Raw genomic sequence first — 24,503 nt, forward strand, 5'->3', positions numbered from 1 at the left:
ATATATTTTAAAGATTTATTTATTTATCTGGAGTGGGGAGACAGAGAGAGAGAATGCATGCATGCAAGCCTGGGGGTGAGGAGAGAGACAGAGGGAGAGAATCTCAAGCATGCTCCCTGCTAAATGTGGAGCCCAATGCAGGGCTTGATCTCATGCTCATGAGATCATGACCTGGGCTGAAACTAAGAGACATTCAACTGACCGAGCTACTCGGGCACCCCTACAGTGCCACATATTTTTAAATTTTCTTTTTTTTCCTTCATGCTGTAGGCTGAATATATTCTTCTGCCTTATCTTCCAGATTCTTAATTCTCTTTTGAGCTGTGTCTAATCTGTTGTTAAGCTCATGTGTTTAGATTTTCAGTTATTGAATTTTTAAATTCTTGTTTCTGTTTGATCCTTTTAATAATTTTTAATTCTATTTTGAAATTCTCTATCTTTAAAAGTTTCAATATATTCTTACAGTTATTTTAAAGTCTGACAACTCCGATTCTCAAATATTCCCATATTTGAATCTTCTGTGGGCATTTTCTCTTGTTTGTTTTCTTCTCTTGATTTTTTTCCATATATTCTTGTTTTGTTTTGTTTTTATGCCTGGTTATTTTTTATGGATTCAAAGCTAGGCCGTAACCTTCATGAGGAGTGCTCTGTTTCCCATTATTCCATACTTCTGGGATGAAGCTTTTCAGGGATCCCAGCCAAAATCTTGGGGTGTTTGTTTACTAAAGAGTCATCCTCCTTTATAAGCTCTGAACTCCAGTTTTTGGTTTGCTAGCCCTATGAGATTGCTTGAACTTCTATTCAACCTCAACATCTCAGTTGTTGCTTATAAGTCACAGAATTCCTCAAGAGGAAAACAATCAAATGTTGTTTTAGGGATTTGCTTCTCTCCCCTTTAGTCCCCTTGAAAGCCCTTGAAAATATATATATATATATTTCTACCCATCTTGTCTAGTTGCTTTCAGAGTAATGGTTGGCTTGATTTAAGCTTGCCTCCAATAGCTAGAAGTAACATTCTGAACCTCATGTTCTTGAAAGCTGTGTAACAATTTTTGAATAAGATATTTATGGAATACAAATTCTGCTCTTACCTCCTAATAACTGTGTGACTAAGGAAAACACATTTATCCTCTATGAATTTATGTATTTCTTATATAAATAATAGAAAAAAATAATTTCTACTTGATAGGGTTGTTTTTTGAGACTCAAATGAGGGGGTTACATACAGAAAACAAAATGGCATAATGTCTAGAACATAGTAAGTTCCTTTTTAAAGATTTATTTATTCAAAGATAGAATAGGTAGAGAGGCAGAGGGAGAGAATCTTTAAAGCAGACATCCCACTGAGTGCAGACCCTGATGTGAAGCTCAGTCTCATGACCTATGAGATCATGACCTGAGCCAAAACCAAGAGTAGTAAACCTAACTGACTGAAACACCCAGGCACCCCAGAACATAGAATTTATAGATAATAGGTATTTTTGTTTCTTCAAGAAAATTGTTCATATTTCATAGAATTTCATAAAGTTAAATGGCTGCCTAGAAGACTGTGATCATGTACAACTTTTAATTGATTGTAATGTAGTAAAGAAATAGACTAATTACTTACAAAGTGCATTGCCTGGTTTTAATGTGCTAGGCAAAGGCTTACATGCATTATATCCTATAAAGTTACCTTTTTATTTTGCAAATAAAATACCCTTATTTTACAAATAAGGAATGTGAGACTAGGAAGATTACATGATTGTGCAAGGTCAGATGGTGGTGGGCAGAGAAGCCAGTGTTCAAACACAATTCTAACAACGCCAAAGCCAGAATTCCTAATTCTACTCCTGTTCTAATCCCATGAAGTTACATTTCTCTTTCCTAATTGAGAAAAAATGTTAGATTGCAGAATCTTGCACAGGACTGGAATCAAGTCAGTAGTCAGTAAATATTTATTGACTCATTGACGTCCACACCAATGAAATCTGTGACATAATAGTAATAAAAGGAAATGACAATTTAAGAAGAGAACTTCTAGTTTTGTCTCCATTTTTCTTTCTTTCTTTCTTTCTTTTTTTTTTTTTTTAAAGATTTTATTTATTTGACAGATAGAACATAAGCAGGTAGAGCCGCAGGCAGAGGGAGAGGGAGAAGCAGCTCTCCACAGAGGAGGGAGCCCAAGGCGAGGCTCAATCCCAGAACCCTGGGATCATGACCTGAGCCAAAGGCAGATGTTCGACTGAGCCACCCAGGTGTCCCTTGTGTTTACCTTACAACCATGGAAGTGGAATTTTAGATGGATCAACAAACTGTGAGAACCAGTTAAGGATTTAATCATAAACAGAAGTTTTGACCCATGGTAAAAAACTAAACTGTTAAAACCATCTAGAGCCCCAGAATTATCAATCAAGATTGGCTATCATGGAGTCTGTGCTGCATTTTTCACTGTACTTACATATGAGTCATTTTACTCAAATTGTAGAAGGAATGTGATTCCAGCCGCTGCAGAGTTGCATCTATTGACAAGTAGCTGAATGTCACAAAAATAGAAAGCAAAGTAGAAAGTTAGTAGGGTTGTGAATGCCTTACATATCCCAAACATATTAATCTTGATAAAACTCCTTTGTCAGGGGCTTCCCAGATCAGGCAACATGACTTCTCTCTACTTATATTAAAATTAGTTTTACTTTTTTCAGATCCTGTGGTACCTGGAAACTTCTCACTTCTTTAGGTCCTATTCATCTTAAGGTTTCATTCAACTCATACTTCTTCAGAAGCTTTTCCTGAATTTCCGGATTAGGTCAAATGTCCCTTAAGTATATCTCATTGCACCAAGAGCTTCTCCTTTCACTAACTACTGCAGTGCAACTTTCTTATTGTTTGGATAATATATGATTTTTATTGTCTGATTAGGCTATGCATTCTCTGAAATAGAAAACTCTGTCTGTTTTGGGTGGCCTTTGAATTTTGAGCACCTTTCATAGTGCGTGGCATGTAGTAGACGCTCAATAAATATATGTTAAGGAAATGGATGAATGAGTCGATGAGTTACTCAAAATAGCAAAAATGAAAGACATTAAAAAAGAACATAGGAATTAAACAAGAAGCATTTTTAATGGAGTATGTGATAGCATGTGATTAGAAATAGTTTCAAAGATGAGAAATCAATAATTCTCTAGTGAAACATTCCATAGGGTGGTGACTGTATATCTACTCAAGACTTCTCTTCTTTATTTTGATGAAGTAGAATTCAAGATCTGTCCTGAATTTTGTAAGCAACAGATAACTCAAATAGAAGTTTTTAAGTATTAAAAAGAGAAAAGAGAAACTTCTAAGTACAACTTGTCAAGAATACATACGAATATTATTTCAAATAGTCTCTACAAATTCTATTCTTGTAATGAGAGGGACAAATGCAGCCAAGTTCAACGACTGCTTTTTACTGACAGGCATCTCTAGGATATTTGGGAAAATTAAGAATTAATAGAGAGTGTCCCCTTGTAGTCACAGCAGAGATTCTCAACTGGTCAGACAGTTGAACTAACCAGGAGGCTGTTGAAATTTACATATGTCCAAGACATGATGCAGGATAGTTAAGTCAGAGTTTATGAGGGATGATGTCTAAATATTTTTATTTTTAAAAAGCTTCCTATATGATTCTAATGTGCAGATGGGGTTGAGGACCAGCCATCTATAGTTTAAATTAAGTCTCTCAGTAAAATATTTTCATTAATACAATGTTTATGAGAGGAGTTCTGACTGTTGCCATGGTCATTGTGAATATTCTAATGGTCCCGTACTTTCTGTTTTATCTATTCTCTAAACAATTTTTCTTTATCAGGTCTCCCAAGCCATTGCCACTTGTGGAAAACATTACATAAATTATTTTGATCCAGATATATCTTTAACAAAGAGGAAACAATGGAAGACATTGAAAAGATTAATTTATTGTGTAGGGATTGCAGAGATTTATAATGGATGAAGCTGAGCCACCTGAAGGACAAGATTAATTTTGAAGGCTGCAAACTTGTTTACTTAACTTTAGGTCATATCTTTTGCTCTAAATTTTCTCCTGAATTTCTTAGTTTAGAAGTGTGAAGCTTTCTCAAGGGGTTACTGGGATGGTCATTCTGCCCATGTCATAACAACTGAAGTTCCAGTTCTGCACCTGAATGCAACATCCTTAAAGGGCTCTTACAGCTCAGTTGTGAAGACAACATGTAGGAACCATTTTTTTTTAAAGATTTTTTTTTATTTATTTGACAGAGAGAGATCACAAGTAGGCAGAGAGGCAGGCAGAGAGAGAGGAGGGGAAGCAGGCTCCCGGCTGAGCAGAGAGCCCGATGTGGGACTCAATCCCAGGACCCTGAGATCATGACCTGAGCCAAAGGCAGAGGCTTTAACCCACTGAACCACCCAGGTGCCCCATGTAGGAACCACTTATTCAGTGGGATGAAAGAAGTGATTCCCTGCTTGCTTATCCCATTTTTAAAAGCAGGAAAAATCAGATTCCATCTCTTCCTCATATATCTTCTTAGCCTATAAATCTGTCATAATGTGATCATGAGGGTGACCTATCATTTATCATCCAAACTAGGAAATTTTTATGAGTTATACAGGCTGCTATTAATAATTATACCTGGATCATAGGTGGAAATTTGTCCTGTCCCAGGCAAACCTATCGAGGATCAACCAAATGATTTCTCTCCTGCCCCCTAGACATACCAGATCTTTAACGATTACTTATGTATCTGTGTGTGCTTCCATTCAACAAATACCTGTTGAATATTTACTCTGTCAGTAAATGGGCATTGGCAAAACAGATCTGTTCCCTAGCCTCATGGAAATCACAGTAGTGGGTGATATAGGTAAGTAAATGGGATTAACATGTAGAGTGGTAAGTGCACTGATGTGTTCAGGGAGCATTTAACTGGATTGGAGAATCCAGCATAGGCTCCATGGAGAAAGTCTCAACCGGGTCTTCAAATCTGCCTGGGTGTCCTGTGTATCTCAACCACCCCTCCTCTTTTATTGCCCACCACTTTTATTTCAGTACTCAAATTTCCAACTCTTCACCCTATTAGCAGATTATCTTTTATTAATTTATAGAAAGACTGAAACCTTGAGATGATAATTCCTTGAATTCCCCACCAATAAGCCTATTAATTTACCTGCACTTGCTTCATCTTTTACTACTACCTTCTTGTGACAGCATAAAAAAAGTGACAGTCTTCCTGTAGCAAGTAAATCCCTCTGTTTGGGTCCCATCCCTTCTTGCTTTCTCAGGGACCTCATGCTCTTAAAGTTCTTTGTTCTTTACTCTCCTTAGCCTTGCTCTCGCTACTGATGCCCTTCCCTGGTCTCAGTTACATCTGCCTGTTTATGACTCTCAAATCTCAAAAAACAAAACAAAAAAGAATAAAAAAAAAAACACAACAAAAAAGCCCTACTTGAATCTTTCCCAGAGCATCCCTCATAACAGCACCTCTGGACGTCTTTACTCTACTCTGCTTTTTCTTTTTATCATATCCATTATTCCCTTCTAAGCTAGTATACATTTCTTATGGTTTTGGTTTATTGTGTATTTCCTTCTATTCAAATGTAAACTCCACACGGGCATCAATCTTTGTTTCCTGATGTATCTTCATCTTTTACAACAGTCAATGGCACATACTAGGGGCTGAATAAATATTTACCAAAAGAATGAATGAAAAATTATGTCTCTGTCTTGGTGTCTGCTGGACATAGCTTGCTTGATGCCTCAAAGGCACCTCAAATACTATATGCCCCAAACTGAACTCCTAACTTGCTCCCTGACCCTCCATAACAAATCTACAGAAAAACTGTCTAGTGGAGTGAAGATGCTCATCAACTACACAGATGTCCTAGTCAGACACTTGGATGAAATTCTTCTCCATCTCCCTCCACCTCCAAGTCAATCAACTTTCCGGTTTGTTGGTTCTCTCTTATTTGTTACTCACACATGGCCACTTTATTTCCTCTGAACCAATACCTCTCAGTTCATGATCTCCTCTTCCCAGGGACACTGCATCAACCTCCTCACTAGCTTCCTGTCTCCAGCTACTCCATTTGACTCCCATTTCACAGCACAAGGAATTGTTTCTAAAACACTTGATCTGTCACTTCCCTGCTTATAACCACTTAGTGGCTTGGCCCTTAGGGAAGATTTCAACTGCTTTATATGGTTCACAAGACCCTGCACTTGCTCATTCCCTGGTTTCATTTTTCTCTACTGCCCTTCTCCCAGCTTAAGCTCTAGCCTCAACAAATTTAATTTAATTTAACTGACAACCCAGCTTTTTCCTTCTGCTTGGAACTATCTTTCCACCTCCCTACCCATCCCGCCACGTAGATAAAGCAGATCACAAGTTAGGTGTCATTTCCTCCAGGAAGGCTTCCCTGACTACACTCTCCATCCAGGTAATATGCTTCTTGTATGAGTTCTGTAACACTCTGTGATTGACCCTATCATAACACTGTTACTCTCTTAGGAAGGAAAGTGGAAGCTCCATGAGTATTATTAGCTGTTTTGTGTGAAGCATCTAGCAAAGTCCCAGACACAAACTACGGCTCAATAAATATTTGTTGAATGAATGAATCGAGTAATGGTCAAGCTATTGGGACATCCAAGTAGAGACACCAAATGGGTAATTATATAGGAATTGAGGGGAAAAGGAGAGCTAAAGGGGAATACAGTGTTTAGCTTACAGGTCATCAAATGGTCATGCCATTAAAGGGAGGAGAAGGATCAATTTAGCAGGAAGATGATGGGTTTATTTTGGATTTGCTGTTTGAAGTGACTCTGGAACATCAAGATGACGATACTTGGAAGGAAGCTTCTAAAGAAGGCCTGACCTGTAGGAACAAGTCAGGGCTGGAGATACTCATTTGGGAATTAGTTGTATTATGTAATAGTGAAGCTAAAGGAGTGGTTCATTCAAGGAGTGTTCATTCAAGGAGAAGAGGGTATAAAGGAACTTGGACAAAATAAAGGATGAATTAATCTTTAAAGAATTGAATGAAATGAAAAAGGGAGCTAGGAAAGGAGACTGAGGAAGAGGAGCTAAGGTAAGATGTTAAAAAGAGGGATGAGAGCAATATCCAGGAAACCAAAGGAGATAAGAATTTGAAAAAGGAAAGGCTGGTCAGGAAAATCAAAGACTGCAGAGATTGGGAGCTGGGATGATTTCTCGGCCACAGCACTGCTGACAACTCGGACTAGAAAATCCTTTGTTGTGGAAGGATATTCTGAGCCCTGGAGGGTGGTTAGCAGATCCTTCACCTCTACCCAGGAGATGCCAGTAGCCCCCTCCTCTAGTAACAACTAAAAATGTCAAATTCTACTGAAATGACACAATAGACAATAAATGGTCATGAAATGAATGAATTTAGCTCAAATCACACAGGTCGCTCCTGGTTGTACTGTCACTTAAAGTGCCTGAATTATCATCATTGTTTGGCAGAATCCATTAAACAAAATAAGGCCCTTATTCATTTCATATATAGTTATACTCTTGTCAACTCAATATGGAAATCCTTTTTATCCTTGCTCTTGAGTATATAGCAATTAAATTTTCTAAGGTTTAGAATTATTATTATTATTATTATTTTTTTAAACGAGAGAAGTCTGAAATCATTACCTACATTTCTGACAAAAGGTAAACATTTTCCTACTGGTAAAATGTGAACTAAGAATTGGTAAATAAGAGAGATGGACTAGAGTTCGATATATAAATCTGTTTATGGGGGAGATTCCTGGCTAAGGTTTTGCCACATCTCAAGACACATTAAAATACATTGAGAATTATTAAATTTTCAAGACCAAATTAATTTAAATTTGCATTAGGTTTAATAAATCAGTTAGGAAGTTAGGATTAGAGATGTCACAAAATCAAACAAACATCTTGCACATAAAATTTTTACATACACTGGAGATGTAGATATTGAGTTATACAAGTACAATATATATCAAGTATTTGTCTTTATAGAACACATTTAAAAAATAACATGGCACAGTTGGAAACTTTTATTTATATTAAAAAATGACTTACATCCTGGAAATATTGGGCAGATTTGAAAATGCATGACTGGGAATGGTTTTCAGATGAGTCTCTGTAAACTTCCTAAGAAAATAACAGTTACACAATTAGAGTTTTAATCATTGGACTTTTATAATAAGTCACCTTAATTATGAACCATACATTATTAGAAGCATGCTGGTCCTTATGATACATATTCCATCATACATAATCAACAAGATTAATACTCAAGGAAAAACAAACATACAGTTTTCCCCCAACAAAACAAGAATTGAGAATGAGATTCAAATGCAGAATATAAAACTTCAAACATGATCTTTGAATTTGCAATAAACTCATATGTCTTGTTTAACATCATATTCACATTATTAACTGGTAAGCAATATAACATATTCATAAGATTATTAGGACTACTGAATTCATATCATGCACATGTCAATGGAAATGTCTTAGAATGCTACTAGAACACATATGAAGAATATGAAGAACATATTAAAAGCATTAAATGCATGTGATATATCTTAAAGATTAAAAATAGTGGTATGGTTACAATCTTTTTTCCCAACCAAAGTTCTCTTAAATCATTACCTTGATCTTATGCTTCACTTGATACTGTTTGGAAATAACTGACTGACAAGGAGCTAATTCTCTTGTGACATCTTTATTGCATAATCAACTTAAAGGTTGTGGCTTTTCTTCCAGTTGACTTTTTTGGATACTTTTCAGAAGGCTGAGATTATTTTCCTTATAGGTAATAAGACATTTTCATGAATTTAAAGATGTTTGTCCACCAAGGTATTCCCCCTTATTTTTAAGATTTTATTTATTTGTCAGCGAAAGAGAGAGAGAGCATGTGCTCAAGCAGGGGGAGCAGCAGGCAGAAGAAGCTGGCTCCCTGCTGAGCAGGGAGCCCAATGCAGGACTCCATCCTAGGACCATGGGATCATGACCTGAACTGAAGGCAGACACTTAACCAACTGAGCCACCCAGGCATCCTGAAGTGTTCTATTTTTTACTTCTTTTTGTGGATATTGTGACTGCTTGATAGAATCCTATAGGAAAGAAGGTGTCCTAACTCACTTTGCAAAAAGAGAATACCTCACCACACTTACCATCTTTTCCCTGGGTCTGTTTTGCCATATAAATATGGGCAATCATATATCATCTATTTACTACCTTATTTAAAGGCACTAGACTAAAAACTGTTTCCTCTAGGCTGCATGGTTTTTGGTCCCCCCCCCCCCCCAACTATCTATTTCCTTGATTTCTGAATTCTTTGAACTACTAATTTTTGCAGTCACTGAAATGCATTTGGAGCTTCTGGTTTCTGGTTCTGGAAGCCTGGAAGTCCCCTCTCCCTCTTAACAATAAGTGAAAAGCTGAACAGACTGAACAGACTGAAAACCGAACAACTCTTCTTGGCGAACGGAAGATGCAGGGAAAACTGCTGTTCTCAAGACAGCCAGGCAAATGACGGGAGTCCCAGACTCCCAGGGCAGAGACCGATGTGTGGCAACCACAGGGAGAACCAGTGTCAGGGTAGGAAACCTATACTGAATTGATGAATTGCTGGAGGCGTAGTGTTGATAAATTTCCAGGGGACACAGTCATAGGGAACCTCCACAGTTTTGTAAGATTTACCTCCAGGAGCTCAAACAATTCTAATGGTAAGCATTAGGAAAAAAAAAAATCCTCTTGTGTTTCTGGCAAAGGGAAAGGGATCATTTAGAAATATACCAGAATACACAGTGCTTACCCAGGCCTGCCCTCAGGGGACACTATTAACCAGAGCCTAACTGACCTGGGTAGGGACAATACCCAACTCCAATTCACTCTAGCAGTTCTGTGCTACTTAAGGGGAAAAAAACAAACAAACTGAGAAACACTGATAAAGTTCAGAGTCTGGAGCACAGGCTCACTAAAAGACTGAGACCTAATTACTAGACTATAGAACACTTCCCCACCCCAACACCTCACCATCACATTACTAATGGTAATATTTATAGCAGTTCCTTTTACCCGGTACAGCATGTCTGTCTAACCAGAAATATAAATGCAGGAAGAACGAGCAAGATGGCGGAGGAGTGGGAGACCTAAATTTCATCTGCTCCTAGGAATTCAGCTAGATAGTGATTACACCATTCTGAAGAACTACAAAGTCAGCAGGAGATCAAAGAAAAGAATAGCAACAATTCTATGAACAGAATTTCTGGAAGGTAGGACATGTGGAGAAGTGAATCTGAGGCAATATATGGGAAGACAGACTACGGTGGGGTGGGGAAGGAAGCCTCTGTCAGCCGGTTCTTGGCAAGCGACAGAACTGTGGAGCACAAAATCAGAACTATTACAAGTCTGTTCTGGTGAGGGACATTGCTTCAGTGGCTAAGTGGTGGGTGGAATCCTCCCTGGGACAGTGGTCTCAAGACCTCCAGGGTCACAGAAAGACTGGGGGTGCCCAAATGTGGCAGAGCTCCCAGATATCAGAGTGGGGAGGCTGGCTGCAGAGATGGAGCTGGGGGGGTGCCTCTCAACTTGGGGTTACCATAAACCATGAGCTGTGGCACAATTGGGACATTACTCTTTTTTTTTTTTTTAAAGATTATTTATTTATTTATTTGACAGAGAGAAATCACAAGTAGACTGAGAGGCAGGCAGAGAGAGAGAGGGAAGCAGGCTCCCTGCTGAGCAGAGAGCCCCATGCGGGACTCGATTCCAGGACCCTGAGATCATGCCTGAGCCGAAGGCAGCGGCTTAATCCACTGAGCCACGCAGGCACCCCGGCACACTACTCTTTGAGCAGAGACCCCACAAGTGGCAGGTCCAGGGAGACCCCCCTACTTCCTCCACTGGGAGGAGCAGTGCAGGAGTGCTCTGCAGGAATGTGCTGGGTTTGGAAACTTCAAACGGTCTGTGCACCAGAGATAGAAATGCTGGGTTACCAGCTGGGTGAGCTCGGAGTGTGGTGAGAGAACAGGAAGACAGGCATGATGACTGCTTTTCTCTGAGGGCTCACTGAAGAGGGGGGCCCTGAGGTCTCGGCTCCTCTAAGGCTGGAGATTGGGAGGCCACCATCTTCATTCCCATCCTCCAAAGCTGTATAGAAAGCATTCATGGAACAAAAGCTACCTAGAGCACACCCAAGCAGATTACTTAGCCTGTCCACTGGCAAGAGCAGTGCAATTCCACCTCAGGCAAAGACATTTGAGAATCACTGTAACAGACCCCTATGCCAGAAGACCAGCAAGAACATACAGCCAAGATCAAGTTTACCAATCAATGAGAACTACAAAACTCCAGCGCTAGTGTAATACAGCACATAGAATTCATGGGTTTTCCTCAGTGATATTTTAGTCTCTCAAAGATAAATTTTTAAAATTTTCTTTGTTTTTTCTTTTTCTATTTTTTTTTTTTTTGGAAATTTTCCTCTTTCTTATTTAACCAACATCTTATGTATACCTTTTTAAAAATCTTTTTTTAATTTTCATTTTTCCATTTTTCATTTTTACAGTCATATTCTTCCTAGTCAACTTCTTCCTAGAAACATCACCAAAGGCAAGGGAAGCCAGGGCAAAAATGAACTGTTGGGACTTCATCAAGATAAAAACCTTTTGGGGCGCCTGGGTGGCTCAGTGGGTTAAGCCGCTGCCTTCGGCTCAGGTCATGATCTCAGGGTCCTGGGATCGAGCCCTGCATCGGGCTCTCTGCTCAGCAGGGAGCCTGCTTCCCTCTCTCTCTCTGCCTGCCTCTCCATCTACTTGTGATCTCTCTCTGTCAAATAAATACATAAAATCCTTAAAAAAAAAAAAAAAGATAAAAACCTTTTGCATAGCAAAGAAAATAGTCAACAAAACCAAAAGACAACCTACAAAATGGGAGAAGATATTTGCAAATGACATATCAGATATAGGGCTAGTATCCAAAATCTATGAAGAATTTCTCAAACTCAACACCCAAAGAACAAATAATTCAATCAAGAAATGGGCAGAACACATCCAAATGGCCAACAGACACATGAAAAAGTGCTCACCATCACTCAGCATCAGGGAAAGACAAATCAAAACCACAATGAGATATCATATTACGCCAGCAAGGATGGCTAAAATTAACAAGGAAACAATAGTTGATGAGGATGTGGAGAAAGGGGAAGCCTCCTACACTGTTGGTGGGAATGCAAGCTGGTGCAGCCACTCTGGAAATCAGTATGGAAGTTCCTCAAGAAGTTGAAAATAGAGCTACCCAACAACCCGGCAGTAACATTACTGGGTATTTACCCTAAAGATACAAATGTAGTGATCTGAAGGGGCACATGCACCTGATTGTTTATAGTAGCAATGTCCACAATAGCCAAACTATGGAAAGAGCCTGGATGTCCATTGACAGATGAATGGATAAAGATGTGATACACAACACACACATAGACACACACACACACACACACACACACACACACACACAGGAATACTATACAGCCATCAAAAGGGAAATCTTGCCATTTGCAACAATATGAATGGAACTAGAGGGTATTATGCTAAGTGAAATAAGCCAATCAGGGAAAGACAATTATCATATGATCTCACTGATATGAGGAATTTGAAAAACAAGACAGAATTATAGGGGAAAGGAGGGAAAAATGAAACAAAATGAAACCAGGGAGGGAGACAAGCCATAAGAGACTCTTAATATCAGGAAATAAATTGAGGGTTGCTGGAGGTGAAGGGGTTGGGAAGGATGGGTGGCTGGGTAATGGAGATTGGGAAGACTGTGTGTTATGGTGAGTGTTGTCATTTGTGTAAGACTGATGAATCACAGACCTGTACCCCTGAAACAAAGAATACATTATATGCTAATTTTAAAAATTATCAACAACAAGGAATTCGGGGAGAAATAGGAAAGGGTTAAAAATAATAATAATAATAAAAAGAAATATATCTGCAATTAGCCTAATCAGTGCATCAGCAAGACCAAATTAATTTATATAAGGATCTATTAACTTGAGGGAGGGGAGGTGATGTGAATGGTGACAGTGTAAATTGTTAGCTCTTGGTGTTTCAGCATGAAACTCACTGTTCCTTTAATATCATTTAAAAAATTCAAGTCCTATAAATTACCCACTCTTCCTCATAGGTCTCCCACTTAAATTCCCTTAATTGGATTGATTAAAAGCTGTTGGTCCAGATTCTGTAGTTAAAAAAAAAAGAACAACAGTCATTTGATTAAAATCTCTCAGGAAAATTGGGCCATGCCAAAGGAAAACAAAGGATAAAATACACACCTGTTGGGTATCACCCAAGGAGATTGAGTTTCTCAAGCTCAAAGGTAGTCCTATGTATAAAGCATGTCATAAGACATGGATCTTGAGGGCATACTTAATCATAAGATGCCACATATTGCTTGTAGGTAATGTGGACCTAATTTGTAACTTTCATTGATTAAACATTAGGGCATTTATTCTGTGTTTAGAAGAAAATGACCTATTTAATTGAGAAGAAAATTAGAGTAAGTTTACAATGGTATCTAAGAAGTCTGACTTGGAACAGAAATCCATCTAAATGCAATTTAATAGAATTTGAGTAAAAGATTAAAGATTCAAATAACATTTATATCCTTTCCCAATATATGAATTTCTGATATATATAATCCATGTTTCTTGAATTCTCTCTCTTTGACACACATAAACACAAAGATTTTTCCCTACTACTAAGTTACAGATAATGGAGTTCAGGGTACAGTAACCCAAACCACAGTAACTTAGCATATTGAACATTTTAAGCTGGAGGTATTTGAGAAATGGGAGGTGTAGGAAGAACTCTCTGATTCCTCTTCTCTTCTGAAACAAATCATAAGACCCTCATGTGAGAGACGCCCTGCCTTATAGCTTTATCTCTGAAAATACCAAAGAAACCTGAATGAACAAACCTTGCAAAACTTCCTCCAGTTCATTACCCTTAATTCATACCCTTTGGTTCTATCATGTTTTTCCATGACTTTCCATTCTTCATCAAGCTAGCATAAAAATGCTGAGGTTTAATCACTTCTTTATGTCTTCATTTCTTTGCAAAAGCCTCTGTGACACATACAAATTATAGTAAATAGATTTTTATGTGTTTCTCTTGTTAATCTGTCTTTTATTACAAAACCCCAGCTGAGGAACTAGCAGGGTAGAAGGAAAAACACATTATTTTCCTCCCCTACAGTTTCTGGTGATTGGGATTGGATAGTAAAAGGCTGGAACACTGCCCTCACCTTGGACACTGCAATTGAGGTCTGGGACAACTGACAGAAAGCCAGTAGAAGGTAAGAATTCTTTTTATTTTATTTTATTTATTTATTTGACAGAGAGAGATCACAAGTAGGCAGAGAGAGAGGGGGAAGCAGGCTCCTCACTGAGCAGAGAGCCCAATGCGGGGCTCAATCCCAGGACCCTGAGATCATGACCTGGGCCAAAGGCAGAGGCTTAACACACTGAGCCACCACGGTGCCCCAGAAGGTAAGAATTCTTAACATGTCAAGGTCTTCCATCTCTATCTTAGTGTTTAGTCAAGAGAGGAACGGAGACATTTCTCCTTGCCCTTTCCTTTCCAAATTCAGGTGAGCAGGAAAAAAAATTTGTAAGAATTAGTTATTTGGATTGTGACACTTGTGACTTTAGTTTTGAGTACCTATTGTTTATTGATCCTTTTCTCCAGGGACAGCTATTTCTTTCCTGCTTGTTTGGGTTTTTTGTTTTGTTTGGTGTCCTGAGAGCCTTGCTTGGCTTTTTGCCTGCCAGCATATGCAAGTAATTGGTTACCTATTAAGAAAGTTGCCTAGGAAACAAAGATTCTGTGTTTTATCAAAGTAATTTCCTATGCTTCATGTTGTCTTTATAAGGTCTTTTGATTACTTAAGAAAACCTAACTTTCTTAATACTAAAAGAGCAGAGGGTTTTGTTTACAACTATGTAACCTTCTGTATTTGCCTATAAAATGTTTTATTGTCACTTTGGCTAAATAGATGACCAGGATCTTATTTAATTAAGTGTTCAAATCTTTTGACATTTTTGACAAATTTCCCCAAATCAAATTCTAAATAATATTCTCTGAACTAACTGAGTTTTTTGAGAGGATCCCTGCAAAACAGACTTTTAAAAAGAACGTATATAACCAGCTGCTTTTTCTTGTTACACTCAAATAGTTAGGCCAAGTTTAATAAGATTAGATTTATTTTTGCAAATAAAAATAGCCTTGGATTATCTTTGGTAGAAATGGAGGTGACTGTAGAGAAAAATGTTTCAGTGAAACAGTACTATTTGCCATTGTAAATGTTCATTATCTTTGAGCCATTTTTCATCTCCTTTAAATCAGATCCTGCCATTTTTGCATTTTGTCAGTTGTTAATGTAGCCAACATTTCTCTCATCTTCCTGAGTTGGCATCACCAGAAAGGAAACTATTTCCCAAAGTCCTATAAGCTGAAGCTGGATGATGATAAACACTTTTAGGGAGTCACAATAACAGATCATGTATGGGCGCTCTTTATACCTTTGGCGGTAGGTCACTCAAAAATTTCACCAGAATCTCCAACACTATCACCAGAGATACTCAAACTATAAACCAAAATTTTATTAATCATTTACTGCCTGTCCTAACTATGTTACTTAAAGATGCTTTGAGCCTACCATCTAGAAATCTTGACGGATTGGATTCAAAAACTGAATTTATAGTTTGTTGGAACCATTAACTTTTTACTTCTATTTCCTCAGAAATGTCTCTCATTAAATGCCTGATTATGAACACCATTAGAAGCCTAACTTAGGTGGGTACCTTACTCCCATCCCTATCATTGCCTTCTGAAATGAAACAATCTGTAGGACTGACCTAGTCGTGGGATTCAGAGATTGGCTCACTGGGATATGGGATGATCTACCAACTAAGTTTCTGGACTGTCAAACTTTGGGGGAGAAATTTCAGATGGGAGAATAATGGGGTTCAGAACGAGTTACCCCAATATATGACAGCTTGGTTTGCCGAATATTTTAAGCTGGAGGGATCTGAGAAACAGCAGGTTCAGAAACAACTCGCTGACCCCTCTCCCCTGCTGAAGCTGGTCATAAGACTCTCATAGGAGACGTTCCTTCTCTGTACCCAGAAGAAAGGAGCAACCTTATTTCTGAAGACAGTAGGATGCTAAGGAGGAATCTGAACAAACAGGCCTTGCTATATTTCCCCCAGTTTGTCATCCTTATCTTACACCCCTTTGTCCTATGACATTTTATCACCACTTTCCATTCTTTATCCAACCTAGCATACAAATGCACAGGTTTAGTTATTTTTTCAACTGCCTTTCTTCCTAAATGCTCCCAGGTCACGTAAAACTTACATAAAATAAGTTGGTATGCCTTTCCCTTGTTAATCTCTTTTTGATTATTGAGCCATAGCTGAAAAGCTAGAAGGGTAGGAAAAGATGTTTTTTCATCCTCTACACAGCACAACATGTTTTACAAGACAAAAATGTTTGGACATGCTAACATTTTGCTCATTCTTTTCAGCCTGATTCTTCACCCAAGAAAGCCCACCAATACAAATAGACCAAGGAGGATAATGGGTCTCAGAACCACTGTCTTACTAATGATATACTATGCACAATCAATCCTAAACAAAAGTGAAAGGGGAAATGCTAGGCATCCCAGCCTAAGATGAAAATAAATGATCAATTATTGGATGCACTTAGTTAATATCATGATGATTATAATGTAGCCCAAGACAGAAGACTGATTTCAATAATGTTGAAAGAATGAATTATCAGAATAGCAATTGATCATAAAAAATTGCCATTTCAGTTTAGCAGCTTATACGTTTTACCTGGATATATTCATAGTAATGTATATACTATCTGGAAAAATAAACCCATTAGTGACTTAAAAAATGTAAATGGGTATAAATCATCTTAGCTGCAACTCTAAAATTCACCACATGTTAGCTTAACCCTTCCTTCACTTTCTTCCCCACTTTTAAAATGTTATTAGCCGATCAACATTATGAAAACATGTAGGAAGAGTTTTCTCCAAAGTACCTATTTCTCTTCAAATAAAGAGCAAAAATAATTGACTGGTAGTGGTATCTAGCTAATTAAATAATAAAGATAGCATGTTTATTTGCTGAGGGTCATGGAGAATAAGTTATTGTAACGTATGGATGTCTTGTTGATCCCTAGCTGACCCAAGAGGCATGAGACCTAAAGGTTATGGAGGTTTCATGGTTGTTTTGTTAGGCAGTCACTTGGTAGCTAGAGCTAACTGATAAGTGGTTATTATCAACCTGTTTCTCTGTCCGTTCCCATAGGAGTGAGCAGCTGGATGTTCTTTCCATTGTCTGCATTTTCAAAGAATCTTGTAACACTGTAATCGCTGCTGCCTTAAGAGCAGATGGGAGAGAGGAAAGGCAAATGATGTGATTATTTGGCTAGAATATTTTATTTTTCTTTCAGAATAAGTTTTGAATATTTGTGGAAAAGGAAGAATACGTACCCAAGTATATATTCTGTTGACAAAAACATCAGAAAAGCTTCAAGGTGTTATGCTATTATCCAAAGAATCAGCATCAAAGTAGTAGTTATTTCATATGGAAATATACTAGGGACTGAAGAGACTCTGTTTTTTATTTGCTTTTGATGCTCAAAATGAGAAGGCCATGATTATGCTCTCTACTATAAATGAAAAAACAGAAAATGTACCTCATATGAGTAGTAACAGTATTTACTATTAGTAACAGTATTTACTATTAATGATGAAGACAGGCATCACATACATTGGGGAAAAAAGTTTATAGTTTTATATCCTAAGTGAAGCATATACATGTAGTAGTTAAACAAGTTGGCTTTAGCATATGGAAAGAACAAATATTTAATAATAAATATTTATAATAGTAAATGTATTTTATAATAAATATTTAAGAGAGAATCAATATTTAAGCTGCTGAGGGGCACCTGGGTGGCTCAGTGGGTTAAAGCCTCAGCCTTCGGCTTAGGTCATGATCCCAGGGTCCTGGGATTGAGCTCCGAGTAGGGCTCTCTGCTCCTCAGGGAGCCTGCTTCCTCCTCTCTCTCTGCCTGCCTCTCTGCCTATTTGTGATCTCTGTCTGTCAAATAAATAAATAAAATCTTTAAAAATATATATATATTTAAGCTGCTGATGCAATTTAATTTATTTTTCTATGACTTATTTAACAAAGGATGATCAATGAGGGTACAACTTAGAATCAAATATTTCTTTTGGACTTGCCAAATGTCTGCATTTAGAAGATACAATGCAGAACTAGCAATGCTTGTGAAGTGCCCCTGAACTGACTTCAAGATTTGCAGAATAAGATCCAATTTTAAGAACTGTCTTTTTTTCTTGCCATAGAAAGAGGGAGGGAAACCTGGTTAATGCTAGCAAAGAGAACAGACAGTTCTCTATGTTCCAACAAGAACAATTTGTGCTATTACATTTTCCACATGATTATCGGCTCATTTCACTGAAACTTTAGGAGCATGTAAATCGAATCAACATTCCAACATTTTGTTTTGTACAAGTTCTCTGGAATCATAAATACATAGTCTGTATGTATGTGTGCTCTTGTGGGTGTGAGTTTTAGTTGATCAATGCTGCATGTTTCCCACTACAGCCCCTATTTATTAAAGAATGTAAAGTATGAATGGATGAACATGACTGAATTTTCCTGCGTTGAGAAGCATGGTTGATCTTCTTTGCCATGGCTAAGCTTGTGTGGGCCAGAAACACCAACCTCCCATATGTGTGTGACATTTTTAGTCTCTGGGCAATCAGGCTGAGAATATTTTGTGATTCTGCACCGACCTTGTTTGTTTAATATCCTCATTTGCATTTCAAAGGCCTCCTTTAGTATTAAATACTTGTGTCAGTCAATCAACCAATATTTCACTGAAATGTGTCAAGTATGCAACACTGGACTAGTCAACATTACCAAAAAAAGTACCGGTAGTAGAAAAATAAATTGGTACAAATAATCCAGATACTTACTGTGAAACTGTAGATTATAAAATGGACAATATTAATATGACATTTATCATTTGCCTACTGTTTTTAACTTTGCTGAGAAGATTCTCATCGGTGAATCTTTTGTACTATTGTGTATTTTTTTTTTTTTTTAATATATATGCTGTGGTGAGTATGAGGAATGTAGCAAGCAGAGGAATTAAAGTCACGAATGTAGATCCAGAAGGATCATGCAGTCTAACATTTGGGACTCTTTATGCTACATATAGACTATATTTTTAAATATGAAAAAATTTTAATCTATGCTATCTGTGATTTTGTTTCAATAGTAGAATGGCATTCTAGTCAGTGTTCCTGCTGAATTATTTACAAATAATACAAAAATACCAGGTGATGCCTAAAACTCAAGATATGATATTGCAACACACCACCAGATTCCAAAGGCAGCAATGAATCATCATTTTGAGATAGTTAATTCCCATTTGGGCTTTAACTTTTGTGATTTTAGACTTAGAAATTCAAGCAATGGCTTGACAGGTTTGGCTGTATGGAAATTATCTAGCTTAGGCCATCTGCGCTAGAGTTTCTATCATGGCATTTGGTTTAGTTCTCCAGATTAAATATATATATATATATATATATATATATATATATGTGTGTGTATATATATATGTACATATACAAATATACATATGTAAATATATATTAATATAATATGTAATATACACAATATATTAATATATATTTACATATGTATATTTATATATGTATATGTACATATATATAATAAAATTTGGTTTTATTTCATTATTTGGGATACTTTTTGTATTTAATTATTTGGGATAATTTTTGTAATTTACATCAAGTAAGATACACGCATCTTTAAATGTATACTTATATACTTAAATGTGTATTTGCATGACCAGGACCTGGATCAAAATATGGGCTGTCCCCATACCATGTACCTTTTCGACAACAACACTATGAAACTAGAAGTCAAGCACAAGAAAAAGTCTGGAAAAACCACAAATGCATGGAGGTTTAATAACATGCTAGGAAACAAGGAACTGGTCAACCAGGAAATCAAAAAGGAAATTTGAAACTATATAGAAACAAAGAAAATGAAAATATAACAGCCTAAAGCCTTTGGGATATAGCAAAAGCAGTTCTAAAAAGGAAGTTTGTAGCAATATAGGCCTACCTCAACAAGTGAGGGAAATCTCAAATGAACAACCTAAACTTACCACCTAAAGGAGCTAGAAAAAGAACAATAATGAAGCCTAAAGCCAGCAGAAGGGAGTAAATAATGCCCATTAGAGCAGAAATAAATAATATAGAAATTACAAAAAACCAGTATAATGGATCAATGAAACCAGGAGCTGATCCTTTGAAAAAATTAATAAAATTGATAAACCTCTATCCAGACTTATCAAAAAGAAAAGAGAAAGGATTTAAACAAATAAAATCACAAATGAGAGAAGAGAAACAGCAACCAGCACCACAGAAATAAAAACAATTATAAGACAATATTATGAAAAACTAAATGCCAAAAAATTGGGCAACCTAGAAGAAATGGATAAATTCATAGAAACGTATAAATTACCAAAACTGAAACAGGAAGAAATAGAAAATTTGAACAGACTGATAAGCAGCAAAGAAATTGAATCAGTAATCAAAATCCTCCCAATAAACAAAAATTGAGGAGCAGATGGCTTCATGGGCAGATTCTACCAACCATTTCAAAAAGTATTAATACCTATTCTCTTCAAACTATTCCCAAAAAATAGAAAAAGTAGGAAAACTTCCAAATTCATTCTATGAGGCCTGCATTATCCTGATACCAAAACTAGATAAAGATACCACTAAAAAAGAGAACAATGTTCAGCCCTGATGGACATAGATACAAAAGTTCTCAATAAAATATGAGCAAACCAAATGCAACAATACATTAAAAAATCATTCACTACAATCAAATGGGACTTATTCCTGGGTTGAAAGGTGGTTCAATATTTGCAAATCAATGAACGTGATCTATGACTTTAATAAAAGGAAGGATAAGAACTATATGATTCTTTTTTTTTTTTAAGATTTTATTTATTTATTTGACAGAGATCATAAGTAGGCAGAGAGGCAGGTAGAGAGAGAGAGCGGGGATGCAGGATCCCTGCAGAGCAGATAGCCTGATGCAGGGCTTGATTCCAGGACCCTGAGATCATGACCTGAGGTAAAGGCAGAGGCTTAAACCCACTGAGCCACACAGGTGCCCCAATAACCATATGGTTATTTCAATAGATGCAGAGAAAGCATTTGACAAACTAGAACATCCATTCCTGATAAAGACCCTCAACAAAGCAGGTTTAGAGGGAACATACCTCAACATAATAAAGGTCATCTATGAAAAACCCAGAGTGTAAATAAAATTTCCTCAGTGGGAAAAAACTGAGAGCTTTTCCTCTACGATCAGGAACAAGAGAGGGATGTCCACTCTCACCACTTCGATTCAACGTAGAACTGAAAGTCCTACCCACAGCAATCAGAAAACAAAAAGAAATAAAAAGCATCCAAATTAGCAAGGAAGAAGTAAAACTTTCACTATTTGCAGATGACATGATACTATAAATAGGAAACCTGAAAGACTCCACCCAAAAACTGCCAGAACTGATAAACAAATTCAGTAAAGTTGCAGGGTACAAAATCAATGTACGGAAATCTGTTGCATTTCTATACACCAATAATGAAGCAGCAGAAAGAGAAATTAAGGAATCAGTCCCATTTACAATTGCATCAAACCAAAAAGATATATAGGAATAAACCTAACCAAAGATGTGAAAGACCTAACTCTGAAAACTATAAAACGCTGATGAAAGAAATTAAAGATGACACAAAGAAATGGAAAGACATTCCATACTCATGGATCAGAAGAGTCAATATTATTAAAATGTCTATACTACTCAAGCAATGTGCACATTCAATGCCACCCTTTTAAAAATACTGATGATATTTTAAACCATTGAACTATGGTTTAATAGTTTAGAACTAGAACAAATAATCCTAAAATTTGTATGTAACCACAAAAGACCCTGAATAGCCAAAGTAACCTTGAAAAAATAATCACAATTCTGGAATTCAAGTTATAAAACTGTAGTAATCAAAACAGTATGGCACTGGAACAAAAATAGACGCATAGATCAATGGAACAGAATAGATAATCCAGAAATGAACCCAGATGTATATGGCCAATTAATCTTTGACAAGGAAGAAAAGAATATCCAATGAGAAAACAAATGTTATACCTAACTAATGAATCATTGAACACTACATCAAAAACTAATTCTATACTATACAGTGGCTAACTGAACATAATTAAAAAAAAAGGAAAGAAAACAAATGTTTCTTCAACAAAAGCTTTTGGGAAAACTGGACCACTTTCTTATGCCATAAACAAATATAAATTCAAAATGGATTAAAGACCTAACTAAATGTGACAACTGAAACCATAATACCAGAAGAGAACACAGGCAGTAACTTCTTTGACATTATATGTAGCAACTTCTTTCTAGGTATGTCTCCTGAGGCAAGTAAAACAAAATAATAAATTCTTCTCTATAGTGAAGGAAACAATCAACAAAACTAAAAGGCAACCTACTGAGTGGGAGAAGATATATATATACATATATATGTATATATATATGCAAATGACATAACCAATAAAGGACTTATATTCAAGATAGGTAAAGAACTTATAAAAACTATAAATATAATGCAGCTAAAAAATGGGCAGAAGACATGAATACACATTTTTCTGAGGAAAGACAGATAGCCAATACCCACATGAAACAATACTCAGCATCACTCAGCATCAGGAAAATACAAATATAAACTACAATGAGATATTACACCTGTCAGAAAGGCTAAAATCAATGCAAGAAATAAGAGGTACTGGTGAGGATATTGGAGAACAGGGAATCCTCTTGCTCTGTTGGTGGGAATGCAACCTGGTGCAGCCACTATAGAAAACAGCATGGGACTTCCTTGAAAAATTAAAAATAGAACTACCTTAGGATCCAGTAATTCCACTACTTGGTACTTACCCAAAGAATACAAAAATACTAATTCAAAGGGATACATACTCCCAGATGTTTATCAGCATTATCCACCATAGCTGAATTATGGAAACAGATCAAGTGTCCATCACCTGATGAATATATACATACATGCATGTATACATACATGCATACACACACACATACATTTATATATACACACATATGCATATATGTACACATGCATATACATATCCATGCAAATACACACATACATATACATATATATATACACAGATACATACATTTATATATATACACACACAAAAATGGAATATTACTCAGCCATAAAAGAATTAAATATTGCCCTTTGCAACAAAATGGATGGAGCTAGGGAGTATTATGCTAAACAAAATAAGTCAGTCAGAGAAAGACAGATACCATATGATTTCAATCCTATGTGGAATTTGAGGAAAAAAAAAAACAAATTAGCAATAGGGATAAAAATAGAGAGAGTGAGAGAAAGAGGAAAACCAAGAAATAGACTCTTGACTGTAGAGAACAAACTGACGGTTACCAGAGGGGAGGTGGCAGAGGATGGGTTAAATAGATGATGGGATTAAGGAGTGCACTTGTGGTGAGCCCTGGGTGGTATTTGCAAGTGCTGAAATGCTGCATTGTACACCTGAAACTAATATTACACTGTATGTTAACTAACTGAAATTTAAAGAAAAACTTGAAAACACAAAGTACAACTGCTTTTTCAACAAAACTTAAATATATAGACTATCTCCATCATCCCAGAAAGTTCCCATGTGCCCCTCTCCAATTACTAACTCCACCCCTCTCAGAAAATAACCCACTCTTCTGAATTCTGCCACCACAATTGCTTCTTTTTATTAACTTCACATAAATGTAATCACACAATAGCCACCGATTTTCTGTCTGGCTCCTTTTGTTCAGTGTAATGTTTCTGAGATTTGTCCACATTGTTTCACCCATCAGTTGTTTCTTTTATTGCTAATTATGAATATGTGCACCTTCTTTATTCTTCTGCAGTTGATATTTTTCCAGTTTGGGGCCATTAAGATTAAAGCTCCCATCCCCTCCAGCAACTCTCAGTTTCCTAGGATTAAGGGTTTTTTATGGTCTGTCTCCCTCTCTGATTGTGTCTTGTTTGATTTTTCCCTCCGTTCTTCTATACTCCTGTTTTGTTTCTTAAATTCCGCATATGAATGAAATGACACGATAATTGTCTTTCTTTGATTGACTTGTTTTGCTTAGCATAATATCCTCTGGTTCCATTTCCACGCTGTTGGAAATGGAAAGATTTCTTTTTTATGATGGCTGAATAATATTCCATGGTGTGTGTGTGTGTGTGTGTGTACACCACATCTTCTTTATTCATTCATCTGTTGATAGG

General features: G+C 36.8%; 1 protein-coding gene across 1 annotated transcript in view; it reads right to left on the reverse strand.

Moving 5' to 3' along the window:
* The window catches only part of TSHR (thyroid stimulating hormone receptor), a 162,498-nt gene that overhangs the window by 65,716 nt on the left and 72,279 nt on the right, over positions 1-24,503 (reverse strand). The window contains exons 3-4 of the mRNA XM_059371324.1: positions 8,058-8,129; positions 2,441-2,515 (exon numbers count right to left, since the gene is read on the reverse strand). Of these exons, the coding sequence (XP_059227307.1) occupies positions 2,441-2,515; positions 8,058-8,129 (147 nt within the window). The remainder of the gene's footprint in view (positions 1-2,440; positions 2,516-8,057; positions 8,130-24,503) is intronic.

The sequence above is a fragment of the Mustela nigripes genome, chromosome 13, assembly GCF_022355385.1.
Source record: "Mustela nigripes isolate SB6536 chromosome 13, MUSNIG.SB6536, whole genome shotgun sequence".
NCBI lineage: Eukaryota > Metazoa > Chordata > Mammalia > Carnivora > Mustelidae > Mustela > Mustela nigripes.